At 40.6% G+C, this 26,968-nt stretch overlaps 1 protein-coding gene across 4 annotated transcripts in view; it reads left to right on the top strand.

Annotated features, from left to right (window-relative positions):
* Window positions 1-5,069: 5,069 nt before the first annotated feature.
* Window positions 5,070-26,968, top strand: part of nrp1a (neuropilin 1a) — a 59,409-nt gene continuing 37,510 nt past the window's right edge. For all 4 annotated transcript variants that reach the window (XM_087788814.1, XM_087788813.1, XM_087788812.1 and 1 more), the window contains exons 1-4: window positions 5,070-5,484; window positions 6,425-6,599; window positions 19,339-19,520; window positions 26,519-26,746. In XM_087788814.1, coding sequence (XP_087644940.1) covers window positions 5,418-5,484; window positions 6,425-6,599; window positions 19,339-19,520; window positions 26,519-26,746 — 652 coding nt within the window. In that variant the 5' untranslated portion in view covers window positions 5,070-5,417. The remainder of the gene's footprint in view (window positions 5,485-6,424; window positions 6,600-19,338; window positions 19,521-26,518; window positions 26,747-26,968) is intronic.

Raw genomic sequence — 26,968 nt, 5'->3', positions numbered from 1 at the left:
AGAGAAAAAAAACTGTCGTCATGATTCATTATACCAGTCACTGTCTGTGTTTTGTCATTAATACTTTCATTTCGCATTTATGACTGATGATGAGATCGTGACATCCATCAATAGCTGTCATTTTTCCTGGTCCTCGTGAGTGATTGACAGAGACAGCAAAAATCAAACCTTTGTTTAACGGATACAGTGAGTTAATAAATCTTTTTCAGAGGAGCTACATTTTAAGATCGGAGTCGCTGCTATATGAGTATTGATCATGGGGCCATCAGTGGCTGAATTAAAAAGTTTTGACAAATCAAAATGATGTCCGTCAAACTTTGTTTTGTAGTAATAAATACAAATGAATATATATTAATGGGATTTAGCTCTAGGGATATATATATATATATATATATATATATATATATATATATATATATAGTATAGTATATAGCAGGTAAGTAATTTATATTTGTATAGAGCTTTTCCAGACCAGGGTCACAAAGTGCTTCAACAATCAAAACAATACTCAATAAAATATATACTTAAAAGGTCAAGATAACACCGAGAATAAAAAGTGTAATGCGATAAGTAAAATGAATATATGAATTGAGTCTATTCAATAATTTGTTTGTCGAATGTTGCCCATACTAGTATCCTTCGTTGTTGTTCAATACCTCAGAATGCTAATGCTAGCATTGTGCTAATTGGGCTGAGCTTATATGTAGTTTAACTTCCTGCAATTCATTTTTCATTTTAATAATTATAATTATTGTATTCCTTGTGGTTTAATGTGAATTGTTTGAATGTATAATGCAGAGAAAAGTCTTTTTTTTTTCATCTTCCGTAACGACGTACCACGCCATGTTTCAATTATTGACGGGCTGATTATGCTTCATGAAGCAGTGTCATGTAGTTTAGAGGTCAGTAGGTGGCGCCATCAGTGAAAAAACAATGTGATGTTTAATTGGAACAGTTGTTCAAAACAAAGAAAAAGAGTGCAGATGTTGCCATCTAGTGGACTCTGAAAAATAATGACACCACTTCATGAAGCTTCACCAGACCATCACTAGTTTCAAGCTATATACTGTGTATTAATATCAGCTGAAAAACCTTTTAAGATAATCAGTAAGTCTTGGAAAATTTTGAAAATTTGAAATTTTTGTCAGTGTGCAGTCGATCTTAAGACAAGCTATAGCTACCGCGTCACCCTCAGTCTTTACCTTCCACCTAGAAAAGAATCAAGCAAAGGAAGGGATTGTTGGCAGACATATTGCCAAGCTGCTGTCTTTGGCTTTTCCTCCGAGATTGGAATCCCCGCGGGTTGACCCTCCACCTGCACGTTTAGCCATGTTAGATGAGGACTCTGGGGGGCGAGAGGGAGTTCTAACACCAAATGGTGCAAAACATACATTCAGCCATGACCGTAGATGACACATTAAAGCTGTTGCATTCCATCTATATTAAGCTTCTGAAATGGTCTGTGTCGAAGATCAACATTATTAGATCGTTATAATAACAGTGTATGTATGTCTTTGATCTTGTGTACTTACTAATCTGAGCAAAGAATCAAGTCCTCTGAGGACACGTTCTGCACATAACACAATTAACTTCAAACAAAGAGTTGTTTATAAGCAGTTATTTTAGTGGAAACAAGTAATTAAATGATGTCACTGAGGTTGTGTAAGGATTGCAGGGAAATAGCACTGAATATAACTTTAACTTTAAATTGTATTTATCTCAGCAAGCAAGGGTGTTGACTAATGTTACATTGGTTATGGTCTCCTTGTGTTTGCGTGGGTTCACTACTACAAACACTCCAGTTTCCTCCGACTTTCCAAAAGTTGAATGGGAATATTGTCTGGTACATTTCATGAGCTCTTAAAATGTGAGTGGAAAATTTCAATAATCCATTGATTTGTGCATTTACATAATTCATGTTTTAATTTGTTTCTCATTTAAGTACCTTAATTTGTAATTTTTCTTTAAGTTTCTTAAGGTTTTGAAAGAACAAAATAGTATCTTTAATTACAGTTTATTCATAGGGTTTTTGTATTTTTTTTTGTTTTATAAAAGCACATGTTCATAATTCATTCCTATTTATATAATATCTGCATTTTTTAAATACCAATATTACCAATATTATTTCTGTGACATCACACACAAAAGATGACATCATTTGCAGGAGCCAAGGTTTTAACCCTTGCCTTATCTCGGGGTCAGGGTGACCCAAAGGCCCTGGCTTCCATATATACATATGCAGTGGTGGAGGTCATTCGCCTTGACCCAGAGACGACACAAGGGATACCACAAACATTTGTTTTCCAGATCACCTTGACCCTGAGACAACTCAAGGGGCAAGGCGACATTTGCAATGTTTTAACTACTTTTTTTATGTTGGTAGTTGAATGGGATACACCAGGCTTTAATTTACCAGCTTTTTACGCATGATTCATAGAGAAAGTAATAAATAAGATATTTGAATGTTAAAGGAAATTCTGCACTTCCTCTTCTAGCTCGTCAATACAAACCACCCTGGCTTTGTATATTGCATATCATACATCATATTTGTGTTGATAATAACCATCTAATTTATGTCCATTTCTTATTAAATAAAATAAATACATTTAACGACAAAAATGTAAAAAACAAATAAATAAATAAAATAAATACATTTAATGACAAAAATGTAAAAAATAAATAGATACATTTATTGACAAAAATGTAAAAAAAAAAACTAATAAATAAATAAAATAAATTAATTTAATGACAAAAATGTAAAAAATAAATTTAATGACAAAAATGTAAAAAAACAACTAATAAATAAATAAAATAAATACATTTAATGACAAAAATGTAAAAAATAAATAGATACATTTAATGACAAAAATGTAAAAAAAAACAACTAATAAATAAATAAAATTAATTAATTTAATGACAAATATGTAAAAAAAATAAAAAATTAATGACATAAATGTAAAGAAAATTGAATAAAACTTTTAAATAAAAAATGTTGTTCAAATTTAATTTAAAAAATATATATATATATATACAGTATATATCTGAGGTGGCATATGTGTTTTACACATAATCCGAAAGTCTTTTTTCTTTCACGTGTCAATGGCATAGAATGAGCCAGTTAAAAAAAAACTTACATTTGGATATAATGATCTTTCTATTTATGAGTCTATATATTATTATTATTATTTTAGATCACGTGAAAAAAAACGCCTCTTTTCTTTTAATGACCACGACACATCTCTCTACTGCATTGCACTCAGAACTCTTGTAACATTTTTTAAAAACCTGCTGTGTTGTTTGGGAGCCCGGGATAAACACTAAGAAGGAGTTCCAAAATAACAAATGGATCTCATTGAAGATGGCTCTCAGACGCCAACGGCTTAGCACTTTATATTTGTAATGTGATTTTCTGATGCGTCTAATAAAAGGCTACGGGCTGATAGAGAGGGAGAGACAGCTGGATGGAATCTGCATCTCCATTGCACACACACACGGAGAGAGAGAGAGAGAGAGAGAGGGAGGGGGAGAGAGAGCGATGCGCACACACTGGCACACGCACGCAACCACGCGCATCCTCGTAAAGGGGCGTGTGGATCTGGCAGAGACTCAAACACTCGCCTGCGCATCAGTGGAGGAGCGACAGACGAGACACACCGAATGGAAACTTGTTCGCTTCAATCAAAAAAAAAAGGACTTTCTTCATCTTTTTTTTTTTCTACTGAGTGTTTTCTACTTTTCTCGTGCCGCCGGGACTGTTGATCTCCTCCCCGACTGTTCTCGGATCGGATTGGGCTGAGTGAAGAAGGTGGTGGTCGGAGAGAGACCGCGGAGAGGACGAGCGTTGTACGCCGGGAGCCGAGCGAGAGGTCCGGGCTTTGGCTGCGCGTCTTTGCGCGGTGGAGAGCTGGTTCATCCTGGTTCTTTTTTTTTTTTTTTTTTTTTGACCCGATCAACCAGTGGGGTTTATTTTGTAAGAAGAAAATAATCATTTAAGGAATCATCTTATTGGTTATTGTTTTTTTTTGGAACTGGTAAAGGACTGGATGCGGGTCTTGGAGCTCCATAAGACGCAGGTGAACACAACAGTTGTTATAATGCATGTTTTCATATAACCATGGTTTCATTGCAGAGCTTAAAACATAGTTATTTTATTTAATTTTCGATTTTTAACCTTTAGAAATATTTATTCCACATTTCTTCATCAAGCATGTTTCAGTTCTTGAGACAAATAATAAATATACTCTCTGGTTATTACCCCAAGCATATATTAGCCAGATATGTCACTTCTGAGTAAGTCATCTTTTTTAATTTATGCTTTCAATTGATTTTCCTCTAAAATCCGGTGTCAGTTTAATGGTGCCACGATGTCGGGGCACTATTTTACTATGTGCACATCTGGACAGATAAAAACATGTTCATCAAAAGGATTTCTGGGCAGACAAAAAGACTTAATGGATCATAAGTGATTCTGAAAACAGAATTCAAAAGGAAAAATAAAATAAAAATGGTGTGACTTTATGTAGTTCAGTGTGTCACATATAGACGCGGAAAGGGACATCCTGAGGAAACCCCTCCGTTTCTCTTAAAATCATTGTTCAAATTTGAATAACGTCTAAAATAATGAAACCGCATCCGCTGTTATTTTTGGAGAGAAAATGTTTATTTTATTCAAATATATAAAACAAAAATGCAAATTTTTAGATTGAAAATGAAGAAAATTCAAAGTAAAAAATAAATAGTTCCTGAGGAAAAATATTATTTCACTACTAAATAAAGGTTAAATACATTTATTTTTTCTGGTCTGTCGGTGCGTTTTAGGGGATATTCCTGGAGGGAGTCCTGCTTTCAGACAACGTCTTCCATTAATGTCTTGCTCGTTTTTATAAGACGAGAGATGGGAGGGGTGGGGGGGCTGAGAGGAGGAGAGAGAAAGGGAAAGAAAGAGAGAGAGAGAGAGAGAGAGGGAGTCATGTCACTTATTCACGGACTGTTGCCGTGACTCAGTGTGGAGTTTCAGTCATATATAAGAAACATATTCATCTCTTCACTTCAGGTTGAGGGTCTGATACCATAAGGTGCGCATCTGACAAAAAGTCCAACTTTTCTCTCATCCAGTCCATCTCTCTCTGTCCCTCCCAGGATTACCTCTCGCTTCTGGCTTCAGTCACTGGACTTAAGACCACACATTGGGGTCGCTTTTTTCTTGCTTTTGGTTGGAGAGGAGGACATGCTACCACCGGCGCACGAGAGAGGAGCGCAGCCGGCTGAGGAGCTTGGAAACCGGTGCTGAGCGACAGGATGCCGGCCACTTAAACCTGCCTTTTCCAAAGCGACTTAAAATCACCAAACCTGCAGTTGTTGAATTTCTTTTTTTTTTTCTATTGCCTTCATTTTATTTTGGGGGATCTACAACAAGGATGCATTGTGGATTAGTTTTCTTCCTGTTCATGGGAATCCTCTTGGTGGCCAAGGCTTTCAAAAACGGTAAGTGTGACATCTGATATGTGCTGAAATAATCCCTGTATGTACCCTGCGAGGACACTAATCCCGATATTTTCCTAAAAGATTAAGATCCTCAGATCACCACCCCGATCTTAGGCAAACATCTTTCGCTTGAGGAAAGTACCGCAGCCAGAACAAGAAAGTTGTAGAACAAGTTAAAAGTTGAAATCATTGTTTTCAAAACTCTATATCGCTTCCGTTACTTATAATTATCGTGATTTTGCCGTTAAACATAACGATCATAATCATATTTATGTCTCTAAAGTGCTGTTGTTCATTATGTTCCTTCCCTTTTTTCGGTTTTATAACAAGCATAACTGTTTTTAAAGTGGTGTTTATAGAGTTATTGTTATAATAATAACAGCGAGTTTTGCTCACAAATGTTCCTGAAAATGTGTCATAAATATCACCCGTAAATATCAAACCTTTAATATTGAAAAATCCAAATAGTTGTTGATGTGTTTTTGTTTTTTTTCATTTAAGATGTTTTGCCTTTATCGACTTATGAACGATAGATAGAAAGACGGGTAGATGGAAAGATAGAGAGATAGACAGATAGATAGAGAGATAGATGGATAGATAGAGAGATAGACAAACAGAGAGAGAGATGCTGTCGTACTTTGTGGCTACAATGAAAGTTAGTTTTCTGAAGAAACAATTCTAAGTTTAATCTTCTAGCTAGTTTGTTTAACTGTGTGTTAATTCCTGTCTAATACTAATATTAAAATGTTAATTTAATAGTTTGTGTATTTGAATCCTTTAAAAAAGAGAGATCAACTATTTGGCTAAATAACTGCCAATGATGGTAATAACAAAAGTGTTGAATTTAAATAAACCTGTTTTTAAAAGTGTCATGTTGAATTCTGGAAATGAAGGGTTTTTTTAATTTAGTTTTAAGCCTCCGTTATGTTTTTCTTCACAGACAAATGTGGAGGTAACATCAGAATATCATCCGCCAACTACCTCACTTCGCCAGGATACCCCATGTCCTACACCCCGTCCCAGAGGTGTGTGTGGGTGATAACAGCGCCCGAGCCACACCAGAGAATCCTCATAAACTTCAACCCCCATTTCGACCTGGAAGACAGAGAGTGCAAGTAAGTCCTGCTCATGCTTCTAATGGCTACATCTGAAATGAATGAATGCTTCTTTTTTTCTTTTTTTTTCACCAACAATTTAACACCTGTTAATGCAATAGTCTTCTAACCTGACTTGAATTCAGGGTTCACTCTCTCCCGCCTGTGTCTGCCTGGTCTTTTAATGGCTATTGCACGGGAACCTGCGCCATCTTGTGGCCAAAATAACTGGCTGGAACCACATCAGAGTTGAATATGCTCACCCTTCTGTCATCTTATTCCATTTTTGCCTACTAAGCAATTATCACTGATCATTTAAAAAAAAATAAAAGTTGAACAATATCTTTTTTTTTCATCAATAAATTAAAAATATGTTCCAGCTTGTTTTGACTGGAGTGGAACCGTCTCTGTGTGACGGTTGCCCTCTGATCCTCATTTGACTTGTAAGCCTTGAGCCGCGGCACCAACAATAGGCTGAGCGGCTAACCTGTTGTCAGATAGATGGTTTAAGCCGATGAAATAGGAGACGGACAGTAATGTGATGAGTCCGTGTCGGTGTGGTGGCCCCCGAGGTAAGACCTTGCCTGGGCAGACCGCCTCTCTGATTGCCTTGTCAGTGTCTCTGTGTGTGTGTCTGTGTGTGTGTGTCTGTGTGTGTGTGTGTGGGGGTGTGTGGTTGGGTGTGCGTGTGTCGGTGCCTCTGTCTCAGCTGTTTGTTTACGCTGCAGGGCTCCGGAGAGTACAGGGCTTTGCCGGATCCTGTTACTGTATCTTCACTCCACCCAGAACCTGGACCCACTCTCCCTTTTGTCTCCCTCTGAAAAGGGTCCCGGGATCCTGCCTCGCAGGAATTCATAATCCCTTATTTCGGTGTCACTTTAAACTTTTATTTTATTGCCACTGACGATTTATGGCCTTTCGGACGCCGGACGTTGTTTCCCTTTGTGGGTCAGATTTCAGCACCACAGGGACCCCTAAAGATGTCCATGATTCTGCAGTAGAAAGATGGCAGAGTAAGGGGAGGGGGGGTCTTACAATGCCTGTGCTAATCAAATTAGAGAAGAATGAATTTCCTGTCTTTTGAAACACAACGACACAAGAAAGGTGTGTGTGGGGGGGGTTCTATGAAATCAACCATCTGCCACTTTGAGGTTGAAAATGATCTAAAAACCTAAATGGTTCATGAAACTGTCTGTCAAGGATAATAATAATAATAATATTTGTAGCCTGTGTTTGGTGGATTTGTGGTTTCTCAGGCAAGAACTAAAAACAATAGCCTTGTGGTTTAAAAGGGTATTGCACTGCCTGCCTAATGGCGAGGAACAATCGAAGCCATTTGTACTTAGCAGGATGATCCTCCCCAAAATGATACTACCCACTGCTCTTTCTTGGTATTTCTATTTATAAAGAAAAAAAAGGTGTTAAACTCTTTTTCATCCTTTGATTCTTGTGCGTTTGATGCCCCTTCATTAATGAAGTCCAATCCCATTTAAGTTCCACCTTGTGTATCTTCACCCCAAGTTTTGGTCACGAGAAATTCAATCGTGGGCAGAAGTGCTTTCGTTACCAGGGCAACCCTTATCGGTCGCTTGTGTTGCGGCTATAAAGCTCACTGTTCGAGCCGCGCTAACCAAATTCGCCCTTACATAATGCAAACCGATGAGGGCTAGAATGGCTCCCTTATCTGATGGACTGGCAGAGTGGGAGGAGGTCGTCGCGGCTACAACGCATGCTTCGTTGCACTGCCTTTTTGCAATCTAATTAGTTTGCAAATGGAACACACATGCACCACATGCCCCCCCCCCACCCAACATGGCCGTTATCAGCTAACCAAACAAGAAGCACTCAAAGTAGCTCTCTTGAAAAGAAAAACAGCCTTGACTTGAGTGGAGTCTGGCCACGCTGGTGTTGTTGCACGTGTTCGCTACCCTTGACAGGTTTGTTTGGGGAAGTGCAGAGGCCTGTATCCTGAGTACGAAGGGAGGAAAACACTTCATCACAGAGATAAGGCGACTTAAGTGAGCCCTGTGATTTTGAATGCAGAGCGTGTTTACCTTTCACGCACCATTGTAGACTTTCACAGAGTATAGTTTGAGGAGGGTAAGGGGGGTTCAGGGGGGGGGGGGGCACCCTTGCCTCGCTCACAGGTGATGTAGTTGGAGGTGAAGGCGCTGCCCGCATCAAGGCAAATATTTGAAGTCAATTTGCTCGGTGATTCAGTGGAATGAGCAGTGCCGGGTTCAAGCGCAAACCTGAAGTAAACGGATATGCTTTTGCTTTACCGTGTATTATTGTCTGTTTCTCTGCGATCAGATAAGCCGTGTCAGGCTCGTCTGGCTGTGACGGCTCTGCCATGTGAAGAGAAAATGGTGGTTTCCGTTGATTTGAATCCTAATTTGAAAAAAAAAAGTTTTGGAAGAGAAACATCAAAGGGGACTTTTGTGCGACATGTTGAAATGCTAGAATTATTTTTATATCTGCTGAGAATTCTTTTCAACTATTATGACATTAAATCATTAAGAATAATTGATTGATTAAAACTGTTATTAAAAGAAAACATTGAGTAAAAATGAATAAACGTTAAGTAGTAGATAGAGATTAAAAATATATATACATGTATATATTTACCTTCAACATGGATGTTTTTAGGCCAAAACAGAATAAGGAATATTAATCAAATATTGTGAAAAGTAAAACAGATAATTCAATTTCAGTGTGGTTGTGGATGACTATCTGGATCCATGATTCTTTTGAATCTTTGCCACACTTAACTTGTATTGTGTATTTCTACTGCCATCCTGTGTCCCATTGAGCGTTTGGAAAAACAAGTACTTAATAATCTAGAGAAAACAAATAAAGAATGAGTTTGAAACTCTTTCCCTTAATGCCCCACTGAGAAATCATAGTGAAAAAATATATCTTCGCCTAAGATATGTTTTTCGCCACCATACAAAACATTTCCCACTCTTTTGAGAGCGGCAGAAAAACTGCTATTACTTCTGACATTTAAATTCCCTTCCAGATGTACAGCAGGATGGTGGCAGGGCAGCTGAGATATGTACGGAATGCCTCCTCAAGCAGCCCTTTGTGTGAGAAACTGAGGGGGAAAGTCGGCAAAGGCCTCCTGCTCGACCATGCATCAATGGTTACAGAACCCTCCTCCAAACCCGTACCTGTAACTCAAAGCATTTCCCCCTTGCTTTAATTGTGGTCCACTCTTTTGTCATCCTCCCTTTTCCCTTGTTCTTGGAAGTCCCGCTGAGCCTGAGTACCTCTTCCTGCTGTGAAGGCAAACATTCTGCGTCGGGCAGACATTCTGCCTTTTCCTAAACACACAAGGATTCAGATAACAAACAGAAGCCTTTGGACAAGCTGTCACCCTCGGATCTATAGTTGGCTCGTCCTTCTGATCCTTAGTCCTGCTAACACCACTCGTTTGGATACCGTGCCAAGCAAACAAAGCCAACTGTTTTGAGGAAATCTTTACTAACTCCTTAACACCCGCCTTCCACTCTCTTTATCCAACTCAATGTCGTTCACGAAAACTTTCACCTTGCGTTGTGCTTCTCTGTGCCCTTCAGGAGATGGACATAAGCACCCTTTATCAGCAGTTGTCATGGAGAGACATAAATAAGTCAGGAAAGCAGTAGGAATCTTTTTCCCTTCCCCGCCGCCTGTATCAGGCATTAAAAGCTGTCAAAATGTGAAAGGTGGTTACCCCGGCATCTGAGTGGACAAAGCGTTGGAATTACCTAGAGTCCTAGAGATACTAAGTACCTCTTAGGATATATTTCTTTCTGATGTCAACACGTCCTTCTCTTTAAAGGGCATGTGAGCAAAAGATCAATGGTGTTTCAAAGAGACACTGGAATAGGCAAAGCAAAAATAAAGGAGGCTGGAGCTGGAATTGCACACCTGGCTCATAAAAAAAACATTGAATTTTTTTTTTTTTTAGCATACAGTGTGTTGTCGCTGCTTTTTTAGCAATTATTGCAAATCTTGTTTCCCCAGCCTGAGGAAACAGATGAGCACTCTCAATCTAAAAAAATTATATTTACAATGCATTATCCCATTTGCAGATCACAAAACGCCACAGCCTAATGTGGCAGGTGAGCCATTCGAAGCCAATGAACGCCACGGCGCTGATAAATGATAAGTGTTAACCTGGTCAATTAACCAGAGGGGCAGGAAGACGGCATATAGAAATGTTGCATCAGAAAGCTGTTAACCTTCAATCTCAACCCTGTCTTCCTTCTTCATCATCTCTTTTTAACACAAAAGGTTACTCTCTGGCTAATGAGCGAGAATACTCGGGCGACGGCGTGCCAGAGAGCGTGCGGCACAATGTGTCTGCGTGAAGGACCACGGGGTTGAGGGCCTTTCTTTTTTTTTTCCCATTCACCAATGAAGTGGTTCACCTTGGCCGCGACTTGGAAGGGCAGTCTGATTGAAAAGCTTTCTGGCTGTGGCATCTGCCACCCTCCCCGCTGCTCTGTCACCACTTTGATTCATGCTCCGCCCGATCACGACCAGGAGGAGAGTCATTCCACCTCCCTGTAGGAGGCCCGTCCCCCTTCAACGTCTTGAGGATGGAGGGAGTGGAGAGGCAGAATTAGACAAGAGCGCTCTAAAAAACTTCTATCGAAAGGTGCATACATCCAATTTTAAAGGAGACTTCCATCAGAAATAGAGGAGAAACTGGAGCTGGATTGATGAGGGAGTTGAGGACTCTCTAATTAAGCGCGTCAAGACTTGTCAGACGTGTTGCGTTCACTGGTCCAACCTTCAAAGGCGATCATGATTTTGATGGATGTTGCCCTACGTCCGTCATTGCCTGTTTGTTGCCCTAACGCCCCTGCGCTTACAAAGACACGGGGTTAAGAAAGTGGGGGTCTCTATTTACACAAGCAAGCATGTCTCTACTCGAGGTGAAGTTTGTGAAGTTTACTCCTCCAGAGTTTGGAAGCGGAGCTTCTCCTCAGCAGGCTTTCGATTTGCTGATGTTTCTCCAGCACTCGGCTCGGTGTGATTTGGTGGTGGCAGCAAGCAGACAGTGATTGATGGGGCGGCGCCCTGTTGCGTCCTGATTGAATTGGAGCCACTCACTGACTCTTTCTTTGTTTGCACTTCGCTTTAAATCGCTTCTTTAAATTGGTTTCATTGGCCGGGGTCGACCTTGGTTGAGATGAGATCACAGTCATCCCTCGGTCATCTCTATCAAAAAGGAAGAATCACGTTTGGTTTATTGAAATAAATCACTTAAGATGTATCTTGCTTAACGTGCTTTCATTTAAGATATTAGAAAACAAAACGTGTAATTCAGAATCCTGATGCTGAATCGAGGGAACAGCCTAGAATTCAGTTTAGATTGCAGGGCCAGTAGATGTCACCTTGCATCGTGAGTGTTGACAAGACTTGGCTGACCATCAACATTTGGATCGGGTCCTATAATTCTAAGCATTCAGAACTCTCTATCCCCGCACCGTGGAGGAGATGGATTGCCTGGCAAACCGCCCACACAGCACATCCTATTCAGGAATCCTTGTCTGCTACAAAATACACACTCCTACACAGCCGGGGAGGGAAAAATGGTCATTAGGAGGAAACAAAATTATCTTGCTGATCGTAGCAAATGGCTAAACAAACTTGTGTCTGGTCAACATTCTTGTTCCATATTCGGCAACACTTCTTATCTGTCGGAACACAAATCATTGAACTGCTATGTGTGTCATCCCCCCCCACCCCCTTTCCTGTTAACAACCAGAAATAACCTGTCTCAAGGATAAGGTCAGTCCTGACCGCTTGGCGCTTCTTACTCAACAATGACAAGACATTTTCTCAGAGGCCACTTACATCCACTCTGCTTATGGCCCAAGTGTCTGCCTGCCTAGCCGGATGACCGGGTCAACGCAACCCCCCTGCTAGGACAGACTGCCCTCTTGCCCCTTTAACAGGCTGCGGGGATGACGGAGGAAAGACAGGAGGGAGGACGGTGTGGAGGGATGGATGGGGTGCTTAATTGAATAACTCCCATTGCAGTTATAGCCATAATTACCCTGGAGCTAAGGCTCGCCATTTCCCGAGTCTCGCTAAGTTCAATCTATCGGGGGAACGGTGTCACTGACCTTTACTAATCGCCATTTGTGTTCCATTGCTGTTCAAGACGGCTACTTTGTTTGTGTTTTGAATCAGATCTTGATTAAGGACATCACAAAAGAGCAGATGAAGTGTATTTAAAAATTGATTTTCAGTTAAAATCTGCCTTGAATCATTATATGTTTTTTTTCTTTTCTTCTTCATTGTAAATCTAGTTTTGATCAGCGGCCAAATAGCTAACACCTCAAGTTGACCTCAGCTTCAACTCCTCATATTCTCCTGCTCTCATCCATTTGCAATGCAACATGCAACTCACCCACACAGCTCATTACCCAGTGGGGAGCGCCATTATATCCCAAGCCGTGTTTATGCTTTTTCGATTTGGACGAGTTTGTCTTTCCCCCCCGCTCCCCCATGTCCAGTTCAGAAGGTCACTTCGATTTTTGTTTTTGTTTCATTATCTATATTCTTTGGATCCGGTCCCGTGATTCGGACGCAGGACTTTGGTCTGGAAGCATTCTTGCTCGTGGGAGCATCTTCTCTGACAAGGCCTTATTGTGACATCGTCAAAAATAAATGAGTTACTGTTCCTGAGCTTTTTTTCAAGAAGCCTTCTGGGTAATTCTACAGATTATTTCAGTCTTTATTCATCTTCCTTCCAAGCAGGATGTCCACTGGATAGCGATTGCTTATCAGATATCAGAGAATCATTTTATTCATGCAAGATAAAAAAAAAAAAACTGCAGTTGGCGTTTTTGGTTCACATGAGATTTTTAATATTTCAAGAAACTGAAAGGAAATCCGTATTTCTACCCAGCATTAGACATTTTTCTTCCATAATTTGGTGTGACATTCTTCTTACCCTGGACTATTGATGTTACAAAGCATTATCTGAGTCGAGCCACAGACCCCTGTGGAGGACCCCCCCTCACTCACCTCTGCCTGCCCCTCTCTCTCTCGTAATAAGAGATCCTCTCAAGTGTCAAGGTGGGACAAATGAGAGCCATTCCGCTCTGTAATGGCCCACAGAAATGGAAGCGTGTCTCTTTTCTAGCTCTAAGAAACCACAGACCCTTTCATTTTGTTGCCGTATGTTCCTTCTTTTTCCAATTTTATTCCAATTTATTTTAAGGTTTCTTACCCGGCGTGAGCTCGGAGCTGTATATTTGAGATATACAGCCATATGTCTTCTCCTAAATAATTAGAATCCACAGCGACACATGTCAGATATATTATCAGTCTTGTGTATGAAGCAAAGCATGTCATTTATTGTCTATTTCCAACCTCATGAGTACATATGTAAGGTCACACTTTGCTTTGCAGCGTGACTCAAGCATGTACTTTGTCCCCATAGGCATGTCAAACGAGTACATGCGAATTCACAGCAGGTCAGCTGAACATACTTTTATAAGCCGAAGGGTTTACTTGTCATGCCCCCCCCCTGATATGTGCTTTGCACAGGAAACCAAGATGCTAACAGTGGGTTATTGTGCGGACAGTTTTATCTTGTAGGTTTTTTTCACCCCCTTAACCGCCAGTTCACCCTTTTTCTGCATTTCATGGCAGAAACTCTGCCCTTGAGGCAAAAAACGTCTTCCTCTGTCAAAAGTGGCCTCGCAGAACTGAATGGAAGACTGTTGTTCAAGCTACAGAGGAGATCCAATAATTGAGTTAGAATAGCAAAATTCATTTGATTGTTGCCCACAATGAATCACTCGAGAGTGTAATTACAAACTCTAATGGATAGAGGGATGCTATACAGCCGTCGATGCTGATGATAATTGCTGTTAGGGAATAAAAATGTGCCTATTCATCTCTTAAACAAAATTAAAACCACACACTGTGTCTCGCAATATGAGTCACGGCGTGGTGGTGGAAGTCTGAAGGAGATGGGTTCAGATGTTTTCATTACTGTATAGGTGGGCAAAGTAATTCCCTTTCACTGATGAGAAGCTCCTTCTAAGTGCACTGTCATGAATTAGTTCTGTAAAAGTCATCCGTATGAAAAAGCTTCTTTTAGGCTCTGAGAGAAACGGAGGCGGTAATATCTGCAATACTTACAATAAGACGTGCACTTGTTGGGGAAAGATTCTTGGCTGAGATTCTGTTTTAATAATGAGGCTTCAATAAAAAAAAGATTTTTAATGTCAGCAACTCAATTAGGGTTAATGGCTCCGGCTGAGAACATCAGCAGGCACATTTGGTTTACTGCCCTGTTTTTTTTTTCTTCTTTCTGCTTCTCCTTCGCTTTTTTTTGTGTGGGTGTGTGTGTGTGTGTGTCTGTACAGCCAACTCAACACTGGGTCATTACAGCTGGACCTAGCCCCGGGAAAAAGAAAACCTGTTATTGTAGTTCGGGTTAATGAATGTCAAACGCAAGAAGTTGGGTAGTTCAACGGGGTATGTTGAGAAAAGAGAGGCCGTTTTATTTCTGTGAGGAATGTCCCCCACCCAGGTGTGGACAGGTTTGTCTTTGGGGCCAGCTGTACAACCTAATGATGTCCACGCTGATTTCTTGCTAGCCGCCGCTTGTTACCGCATGAATTTTTTCTGCGGTGTAAATTGACTGACAGCTGACAAGTGTTTTCTGCGATGTTGTTCTTGGCCTCGCCGTGTTATTAGTTTCCACAGGCCAAAGCAGTTTGTCTATGTTGATGGTAACATGCTTTTATAATTGCGAGCGCTGGCCACGGACGGAGCGGGGCAGCTGAGTCAGCCACAAGAGACGCCTTGTCCGAAGGTTTTCATCAGAATCCTCGGTATTATGGTCTGATTAAGAAATACTCCCGAATATAAGACCTATAGTCCGTCATGATTGCGTTGCCTTGAATTGTATTGCGTCTGTGGAACCATATCAAGAAGACATTTATAGCAGGAGGACAGATTATTTTCATTGGGAAGCTCTGGGCAATATAACTGTTATATTGTTAGGCAGGTGGCCTGTCGCCTTCTCTTTGGCTCCGAGTAGAGGTACTAATGTTCTTGTTTGACACTAGCGAATTGCTTTCTCTGTGTGCCTGAAGAAAGACGGTACACTAATACATCTGAGTCTGTGAAGCGAAGGTCATTGAGAAATACATCCTTTCCCTCTCTTACCTCTACTGCAATGCTCGTCTCTTTCCCTCTAATTTCCCCACTGAATTGGCGAGTCATGTTCACTATCAGCATCTGGTGGATTTAAGCAGGTGTGTATGTTGTGATGGTGGGCTGACAGGTGTGTTACAGGTCCATGCACCGTTAAAAAAATAATAATCAAAATTAATAGTGTCAAAGATTTAAGTTAACAAGTACAAAAACAAAAGACAAAAACATGTTTTTATCTATTCAAGACTAGACAAAATACATCTATTATTTGGAAATTAGCGCTTAATCCATCTCGATAAAAGCTTTTTTTCTTGTATCATCTAGTCCACTTTTGGACAATTAAATGTCTTTCTACATATTAAATATAGGAAAATTTAATTTATTGTGAGATATTTTATTCTCAAAATAAGTGTAAAAACATAACACATTTAATGGCTAAAATATATTTAGTATAATAATTAAAAATCAGTATATAATTTGATGTCTCTTGGATTTTTGTATTTGTTATTTATAATCAGATTTGGTTTACCTTTCCTTATTTTGTTTTCCACGTTTCACAGACCTCAGTTTGTACCATGGTACAGATAGTTTGCTCGTAGGACGACAGACGACAGCCGTGTGGCTTAACGTCGTTCCCAAAGTATTATTTTACGGTGTCAGAAGATCAACAAGTTGAGGCTGGCTAACCTTTGTGCAATAAAGCTTGTGTTGCCCTTCTCGCATACTGCCATAGAGGCCGTTAAATGTCAAGATTTCTCTTCGTACACACCCTACCCTTTGGGTCCCCGCAGGTGTTACGAGCAGTAGATCGGAGCTGGATTCAACAATGCCTCCCGCGGTTGCCAATTTAGTGGCAACAGCCTCATTAAGTGCTTTCCTCATGATTTCCTGCAAATATAGCTCTGGATGTACCATGTTGGCGAGATAGTGCTGATCCAATGATGTAGAACCGATGGTGTTTGGGCTAATACACAAGTCATTTAGTCAGTAATAGAGCCATTTTGAGAGAGAACTGGCTCTTTCAGAGCACAGCGAAGTTCCCAGGGGCATATTCTCCCGGCATCTCCGCTCCTGCTGTGCTGCCTCTTAGAGCACCATCCAAGCTGATGTTGCACTAGGGTGCAAATGCAATAAACAGCTTTCCAGGAGGTGCAAGTCGAACTGGAGACAAAAATAGCCACTTTATGCGGTTGTAAATACATGTTCTTCCTCCACCATTCAAACCACTGATTGTTTTTGCTTTAACACGCAATCACCAGAAATGGGCTTTGTACCATTGCACCATAGTTTCCTGAAACAAAGTCAGATGAAGGTTCTGCCAATTCAGAAATTCTGGTTTGATACTCTCTGTGTGGTGTATAAAACAGAAAGAAGGACAAATACATTACTTTAAGAAAGCATCTTTGCAGAACTTTCTTCTGTTTGCATTCTAAAATAACCATTTCTTGCAATAAAAGCTATTTTAAAAATACATTTCCTAGTCGGAGCCTGTCGTCGTTCAAAATAACACAACTCTTTAACTATCAATAGTTGTGTTAGTTTATTAAACGCCACTAAAATCCAACCAACAGCAGACCCTCCTTCAGGGAAACTTGTAAACTGAGTAATGAATGGGTGACTCTCAGGCAATCAACCCGTAAAGCTGCTTGGGGAATGACATTGTAAACACCGTGTGAAACGAAACATTAAGGGAGCTGCTGCTGATGAAGACGCGCAAACAAAGAAATGCCTGTGGAACGCAGGGGAAGACGGTTCCACAGCTGGTGCGTCAAAAAGGAAACGGGGGAACTGGACTGCCTACACTGTTGTTCTCTTGACCCTTTTGCATTTTCAAGTCCTCACTTTACTGAAAATATGCTGCTTCTGATTTGCATTACTCTTCTGTAATAGCTAAAGAAAGCTTCAGTTAATTTAAATTTCATGTGGGTTCACTACAAGCCGTAAACACAATCCAAAGCCTACCAAGCTAAGAAAAGAGAGGGTTAGACTTGGTCTCAAACAGACCGGTTAAGGAAGCGGCACCTGATGGCTGTTGACAGCCCCATATCACCTTAGATCAGTCCGTCCAAGCCGAAAGAGAAGTGAAGTCATCCATCACTGCGTCACCTTGAGGGACTCAATTTTGAGAGCTGCCGCTCCTGTTCGGCTCCGCATTAAGTTGCACTCAGTCTTTCCCTGTCACTTATTGAATCCTCTCCTCTCACAGCCAGAGAAGACCGACGTTAAAAACACACTGGACGCGGATCTCTAACAAATTCACAATATCCCGAGCAAAGTATTTTTGAGTAATTCTCAGGAAGACGCATGTGCTAACACGTCCGTGGCTCGGCTTTCAAGACCACCTTGAGTCGAAAAAGTGTAAATCAGTTTGTTCAAATACCTTGCATTATGGGATTTGCTCGCAGGTCTGATGTTGATCATTTGGGTAATTGAGTTAAACCATCTAGACAGATGGAATGTGTGAGAGTCCAATATAGACTCCAAAGATCATCTTCTGAAGGAAAATAAATCAAGAAGTACAAGTTAATAGAAAAGTTTTGGAACCACTGATAAATATTTAGTACCAACTGATTATATGTCGTCCACAAAGTTGACTTGGAATGCTAAATAAGGCCACAATGAGGTTCACTTTTGTAGTTTTACTTTTTTGGAAGATAATTGAAGTTATTCTGTTCTGGGCAGCGATATGTTTACCTGTCTTTGCCAGTACAACCCGATAGTTGGCAGGAATGAATGTTGTGGGTAATTAGGTTCATTGGAAACCTGAAACGAAATTTGCTTTGCTGATCAGCAGTCGCGCCGCCACAGACAGTGAAAACACGGCGAGCAGAAGAACATGTGAATCATCCGCCAAACTCTTGCACATAAACACGGGCCACTTGAATAAAGCGCTTCGAAGGGAGTTATTGAATAAACTCTTCGAGAGCGCCTGGAAAAACATACCAATATCCTTAGGCTGTTTAGACCACCCTCATCGGTTAGTCACTCCCTCTGTACAAGATTTCGTTTTGCTAAATCCTGGGTGTGCGTGGATGTGCGTGTGCACTTTTTCCCCCCTTCCAAGTACCGTTTCAAAGCTATTTTCCTCCCTGGCTACTGAACCTTGCGCCGACTTAATTATGCGGCTTCTCCCCACAGTAGCCGAGGGTCTGAAATTCCATTTGAATGTGATGTTTGGGTTTATTTAATAGCTTTAACACCTGCTCTTTCTATTTGCCAGCCAAACCCAAAGGCCAGAATATAATCAGTCAAATCCCACATTTACTCATTGAACAAGCAGGTGGTGGAATGCTGCAGCTAAACTGGATGAAGCCAAATGTTAATTTGAAATTCAATGATTCAGCCAGTTATGTAAACATCACTCAGACTTGCTGGGAGCACCACACCTCAGCAGTTGTTTTTGTTTTGTTTGTCTGTGTATGCCGGCTAAACACAGCTGCACACCTGGTTTCTTACTTTTAAACAAAAAAAAACCTCATTAGTCGACAGTTTTTCTTCCAGCAGAAGACATTTGTTGATGAGCTCCGCTGACATGTTTCTCTTTGGCTCACACAACACTCCTTCTGTGCTCCCTCCGCAGGTACGACTATGTGGAAGTAAGAGACGGCGTGGATGAAAGCGGTCAGCTCGTCGGGAAGTACTGTGGCAAGATCGCCCCCTCCCCGGTCGTCTCCTCAGGAAACCAGCTCTTTATAAAGTTCGTGTCCGACTATGAGACCCACGGAGCAGGATTTTCCATACGCTATGAGATCTTTAAGACAGGTGGGTGGTCAAAAGACTCACTAACATTTTTTTGTTGTTGTTGCAACACGGTAGTACTCAAGTTTAGCACGCATAGGTCCACGTATCGGTGGAGTGGTCTGTAGCTGGGACCCGATTACCCTTTAAAATTTTAAGTAATCACCAAAAAATTGTGAATGGAATCTGAAAAAGAAAATGTTATGCCTTCAGAAATGTATCCCAAAAGAACATTGAAACTACTTTTGTGGAAAGAAAGTTAAAAGACAACTTAAAAAAATTGTTATAGTTCAATAGAAACTGTAAATGAAAGCTTCTGAAATACGAAAAAAGCATCCCAGAAATTGCCAAAAAAAAAGTTTTTATGATATTTAAATCCATCCCAAAAGTACAATAATACTGCTTTCGTTGAACAATTAAAAAAAAACTTTAAAATGTTGTTATAGTGAGGTGCCAGGATGTTTGGTCATGAAAATGGTTTTGTTTTTTCCGTGAAACGTTTTAAGTTTAACAAAAAAAATGTTTCTGAAACCCCATTTTATGATAGTTTGACTTCTTAAAAGTTATCTGTAGTCTAGAAACATCAGAAACTTGGTCTGAAGATAAGTTAAATGATACTGTAGAAATGTACTGAAGAAAGTTAATGTGCTGGAAATGAAATAGCTTCTAATATAAAACATATTTAAAGGGAATAACACGAGTGTTTCAGATCTCAACACGTGTCAGATTTTTTGAGATGCAAGTTCTAAACGTAATGTGTCACTAGAACAGAATAGAGTACATAAGTGATTTTGAAACAACCTCTCCATCTAATTTCATGCTTTGTTTGTGAATCATTTAAGGCGCCAGAGCATCAAATTATACAATTGCAATATGGCAGGCAATATGCTGCACACACCAGCAATGATTCATACTCCCATATGTTCCATAATTCTCCCACATTTCATCTACTGTGAATTATTGCGCAGTAATTCGCTTACCATTGATTCAGCGGAAGTTGTTTGGAGTGTTTCTCGGCTGTCAGATGGCAATGAACCTGCTCTTATAAACAATAATTAACTGCTCGGGTAGGAAACGATTCCCATCGTCTAACAGGTTTGACGTTCATCGTGGTGTTTTCACTGCTAGCCTCGTTGACATCGCTCTTGATTGAGCGACCTCTACTGCCGGTGTGTATATACGCCGTCTGGACCAAGGGGGGGGGGGTATGTCAGGGTATATGACGGACATCTCAGTTCTCCTGGCACACTTCCAATTCTATTCGCGGCCTGAGAAAAAACAACGGCGGCATCTTATCGGCTGGAGGATTAGCCGTCCTGGTGGGATGTATATCTAATCAGACGGTAGCATACACGGTCGAGGAATGTCCTGTTCGTCAGCGACTTTCCTTTGTTTGGATTGGCTGGACGAGGAAGGAGACGACAGTTTGACACGGACCCTCCTCCTCCGTGGTTTTATAATTCACCGTAGCAACAGTCTATGAAACGACCTTAGAGACGCGATGAAAAGCCCAGAAGGGTTCCCTCATTCCCTTTTTTTTTCTTTTTTTTTTATCTGGGTTAGTGTGTCTCTGTGTATGAAGAGCAGCGTGTCATCATCGCGGTAGGTAGCTGGTCCAGTTAGCCCAATTTACCAGATCAAAATGACACTCCACCCTCGGTACATAGACACACGGTTTGATTCCCCCCCCGATAGGCTGGATAAATCCACTTCATCCCTTCCTTAATTATCCGGGTGTTTCCATCTCTCAGCCAGTGATTATGAAATGGAAGGAGTAGGAACGTGTGGTTAATCCACTCGGTTTTCCAAAGCTGAGATATGAAGGGAGAAAAAAAAACAAGAACAACATAAAGTTCGCACTATCTCTTCTTTTAAAGAGGTAAGTTTAAACAGATTGAACCCCCGAAACACAAGTTTGTTTTCCGCTCCCGTTGCAAAGAGCAGAACCACAAGGGTGCTATCACGATCTAAGTGGATCCAGATTCTTATTATGCATAGAATTTACTGCACGCTGTTCGTAGCGCTGGAGGCTGCTGACTGCACTGCTATGAGATCAATTAATACCGGTTTCCGTGCGAGGGAGATAGAGAGCGCGAACAAGCAACAAAGCAAGTTGATGAGCCGAGTTTATCAGCAGGCGGCGTATTTGTTTGGAAAACATTGTGTTGGCACATGTACCGTTAATGATGATACACAGATGCTCAGATAATGGGTGCAGGAGCCGAGAGAAATCGCTCGCGTATTCCAATGAAGTTGTTTATCACGATGATGCAAGTCAGGAGCTGCTTTTTTTCATAAAGTTAGTGATGAAAACCTTCATAATGTGGTGTCATGCGAGGTGCCTCGGCGTAAATAGACTTGAGCACACAGACATTATTCATTATGGCCTTCATGGAGCGAAAAAAAAGTGTCTAATTGGATGAGAGCAAGTTGTTTTGCGGCTCTCCGCGGCCACTTTAAAATCAGTCAACCCTCTTCCATCTAACCATCTTAATTAGCACGGGCTATTTATTTTATAGCCTCCAAATGGCTGCCATAGCTTTGCCGACTGAAGTCTGGCTACAGATGGGACGACATAAAGAAGCCCGGAAGATAGCTTGTGATGAGAAAACGGTCTTTTCAGATTTTGGACGTCGACGAATCGAGGTGTTAATTAAGATTCATTTAAGGTTACAACACATCAGGAGTACAGCGTTTTAAAGCGGGTCGAATTGTGTATTTGCTCTCCCATGATGCATCTTACATTAAACTTCGAGCCGCAAAAGAGTCAGAAAATCAATATGATTTATCTGGAATCCAGACAAAATAGTTAAAGTATGAGGGTGTTGCCCGGGGTTCTTTAAAAGATACAAAACCACCAAAAATATGTGAAAATATGCAATTGAGTTTTAACCATTGTATTCACCATTCAACATGCTTGTATAGACTTCAAAAGGGTACCAGGATCATTTTTTTGTCCGACACAGAAGCTGCTCAGGGCTAAAAGAAGGCCAAAAGAATCAAAGGTTGTAAATTGTTTAATGTTTGAGCCGAACAACTCTAGTTTAGTTTAAAACCTTCCTCGGAATGAGACGAAGAAATTGGGCCAATTTTGCTCTTGACGCCTATAGAGTAATAATAATATAGGAGTGGTTAGCGCATGACTGTCTATCCTTTTGGGCCTTTGCGGATGAAGAAGGTTCATAAACATCTGGTGTAGTCCAGACACGGGAGCAGTTCCTAGCGTTCATTTTGAGTCAAAGAGGAGCTCTGTAGTTCCCTTGTAGAACCTGTGAGACATCCAAGCTGACCCAAGTTCCTTTAAAAGATATAGATTATGGAACTTTTTTTTGGGGGGGGAAGGAAGGATTTGTGGATGTTGATGAATTTACATTAAATCTTAAATAAATATGATATATGTGGCGCTAAAAAAGGAATGCGAAGCTTGATTTAAATATGATAAAATGTATTCACAGGTCTTCACAAACCATCTACGCTAAATCACCAGTTGTCAAGAGCTAGATTTATTCTTCCATGATTACCATCATTAACATGCGTGTCTGTCTGTTGCTAATCCTGCTCTCATTACTGGCATCAAGCATAAGTGGCTATCTGTGCATGTCCAACATGTGTTTTCAGCTCCTCCGCCGTGTGCGAGTAACCACATCAAGGCGGGCTGAGCTGCTATTGAAGTGGGTGAATGAAAAAGATGCTGCTGTTGATAGTCCTCCACCCCCCCCGTCTCTCTTTGCCACTTGTGTAGAAACAAGTGTTCAACATCATTTACTTGAAAGCCATAAAAACATCTGTTCTAAGGATTTTTTTTCCTGATTTTTAACGCACAAAGACACATTTTGAGGTGTTTATTTGAGTTCAATGTATGACCTAATGGTGCAGGTCACATCTGGCACAACGACACACTGTCATCAAAGCCACAGGCCGGCCCCGTGGAAAGACAACAAATCTATTTAGGGTCGGCAGTGTACCTCTGGTCTCCGTCACATGAGCCGCGTCATCATCCCTGACATCATACTAGATGCTGCGTCAGTGTTTGTTTTGAAAAGCCCAGCTGCTCCATCCCCAAATTCATCGAGTTAATATTTGAACGAGGGAGTCAATTATTCCTCCGAGATCGAGCCTCTGTGGCGAGGTAGATCCCTCAGAGCCGTAAAAATGAAGGGTTGTGCCGGGTTAATGAGCGTCCAGACAAACATCACGGGAACATAAATGGGGGTGATTTACACGGCCGGTCCAAGAACAACACCTTCAGCCTTCGTGGCACCAGTCGCTAATAACCGTGACTCAAGCGACGCAGACGCCTGTGTAAATGGAAAAAAAAAAAGACAAGTGCATATTTGGTCGTTGACATAGAGAGTGGAAATAGCGAAGGAGCTGTCATGCTAAGACAAATGTTGTTCTTGTCATTAACGCCGAAACGAAGTTCTGCTTTCAACAGTCGCAAAGTCAGTTCTGCCCTGGAGTCTAGTTAAAAGTTTTCTTTTGAAACAAAAACAAACATTTTAATAACTTATTAGCATCAAATCTTGTGGAAACTCATTGTGAACGAAAAAGCCAACTATAAATATTCAGATTGAATAATACATTTGCATTAAGTCCAAAATTATGTTTTTTAATCCAGTAGAAAGAAAGCAAAGAATTAAATCCGTGAAAAATGTGATCAATAAATTAAAATCATTATCTAATAATTGAGAATTTCCGTACTATTAATGAGGTTTTCCACGTGATTATTTATGATGTTATTATTATTGTCAGTTTTGTCTCTAATTGTGTTCATGTTGTCAATTGTTGTTGTGGATGTTAATGTTTTTATTGTTTATTTTTCCTTGTACGTGATGTTGTTTTGATATATATCATTTACAATTCATTATAAGATAATTTATTGTTAAACTATAAAGTTAAAGAAAGTTGAAACTAGGATAGTTGGGAGTATGAAATCAGATCCCTTTTACTAGTAAAGTGCACAGTTCTGACTAGACGGTACTAACCAGACCGAAAAGCAACACAAATTTCATCCTCATTTCATTTTAATTTTCCCTGGTTAAAATTCACAATTTAAAACTTTAAGTTTAATTAAGTCATTGATTTACATCACTCATTCTCACTTCACATAAAAACCCGCCTAGCAAAGCAAACCCAAGAATTATACTGGCTTATAGTCACATTGTATAAAAATGTGTCCCTAAAATACTAACTTAGTTCAGTATGTAAGTTAAGAATGTAAGCCTCAAAATAATCCTAAAAATGACATTATTCAGTCAAAGTGTATTTTATTTTTATTTTCTTGATGCAATTTTTGGAAATAACTCTTAAACCCTTGTGTTACCTCAGGGTCAAGGTTACCCGAAGGCCCGGGAACGATCGGGTCAAAATTAACAACCTCCACCACGGCATATGTATTGTCACCTTGACCCAGAGACAACACAAGGGATAACACAAACACATTTGTTTTCGAGCCTTTGGCTCATCTTGACCCGGAGATAGCACAAGGAAAAATGTTCAGTCCTATTTATGCACCAGTACCAGTTTGGCACTGGTGTTGAATAAAATCCAAACGATGGCCATCCCTACTCTCATGATATAAATGCGCTGCTTCAAAGAGTCACAGAACACGACTAAGTGACATTTGTTTTCTCCTGGAGCCAGAAGCTAGGGGGGGGGGCGACTCCATTTAAGCGAAGAGCTAAAAGAATCCATTACGGCTGATCGTAAATGTTACAGTGCCTGGTTGAAGGTTGTTACGGAGCCTGGCCTTCCTATTTCCTGCCATAAAATTCAAATTGTTTGTTTGGAAGGCGGTTTGGGGCTCCGGGGTTCTCCGTTGTTGGTCTGAGTCGAAGCCTCTGAGCGAGTAGCGAGGAGTTACTGTGAGCCTTACCTACGTTGAACTTTTCATATGTTTGAAAATCTCTCCCTTTTTTTTTTTTTCTGGTTGTTAAGCCGATAAATCCACCAGAGAAGATAGGAACAGCTGCGGCGATAAAACAAAAGCGGGGAGGTTGCCTCTGACAACAGGATATATTTTTCTTCCTTGTCTCCATGAAAGCTTTCACACATGTTCACATCCCACCTGCACTATCTCCCTTCATACATCGACAAACGGGCCTTAGTGTACAAGCAGGGGAGTCCAGGGAGGCCCCTGATACAAACATCTGCCGGATCATTATCTTGCTGTTGGTTCACAATCCTGCCCTATGTTTTCTCCTGACTGATTTTCCAAACAAGTACAAGACAACCATGTTTTGTGTTAACCCCTTTTGCTTTACCTTATACCGATGGTGAAAGTGTTATTTAGCCTTAATCTTAACAAATGTGCTCGCCTTCATTTAAATGTTCCCACCACTTTGCCGACAGTGCGAACCGTTTCCAAAGAGCAATTTTGTTCTGGTCAGCTGCTGTGCTGAGATAAGGGTCACGGTGGAGAACGATGAAAGGAGCGGAGAGAGTCAAGCTCGCAGCCAACGTTGACAGGAAATATAACACGCTGACCTGAACTGGGCATTTGATGCTTGCACTTTTCCCGTGGCCCACATGCATCTAGTATTTCTCCACTGAAACTGTCTGACATTTCTTACTGAAAATGTGCCAAACTGCCGCCACCCAGGAAGCTCTTTTTCTCAGCGAAAAGAAAAAATCACTCTCCATTTTTCCAGTGAAAATATGTTGGAAGCCATTAAATTAATGGCGCCCGCTCCTTGAATACAACACTCTGGCTCCTGAACTAAATGTCAACTCTTTTAGAGTCAAAATGTCCCTTGTACTTTTGGAAAAAAAAAAGGGAAGGAAAGTTAAAGTGAGTGGCAGTGGAGAGACGGAAGCTCCATCTAAGGATAACTTTATGCAATTTCAAACTGCAACTGTTGCTCTAGCTGCCACTAATGTCTCTTGATAATTGCCTTGGATGACAGTACTCTACTTCGCTCTTTTTTATGCACTTATAAAATCTATATTTAATGCTGAGTTCACAGCCAACTTTCTTTTTTTTCCACTTAATTATCTGACCTACTGTCGCGTCTTTGTTTCAGGTCCTGAGTGCTCCAGAAATTTTACGTCGAACAGCGGTGTCATAAAGTCCCCCGGATTCCCGGAGAAGTACCCCAATAATCTCGACTGCACTTTTATGATCTTCGCCCCGAAGATGTCGGAGATCATTTTGGAGTTTGAAAGCTTTGAGCTGGAGCCCGACCCGACACCACCGGCCGGCGTGTTCTGCCGCTACGACCGGTTGGAGATCTGGGATGGTTTCCCGGGAGGTGAGTTGGGAAAATAATATTCATTAAAACAAGTTTGTGTATCAAGTAGGAAACAATGAATTGGATATTTTATTAGTAATGATAAATAAGAAGGACTGAAATTAAAAAATGAAAGCAAAAAAATGGACAAATTTCTTTTCTCTTGTCATGTATTTGGCACGTTGATTTACACTTAAATATTTGACGTACAGTGCAGAGCTCAGGAAAGTCGGGTTTACCGCA

The sequence above is a fragment of the Callionymus lyra genome, chromosome 4 (genome assembly GCF_982586985.1).
Source record: "Callionymus lyra chromosome 4, fCalLyr1.hap1.1, whole genome shotgun sequence".
Classification (NCBI taxonomy): Eukaryota; Metazoa; Chordata; class Actinopteri; order Syngnathiformes; family Callionymidae; genus Callionymus; species Callionymus lyra.
This window is presented reverse-complemented; position numbering and strand designations above follow the sequence as displayed.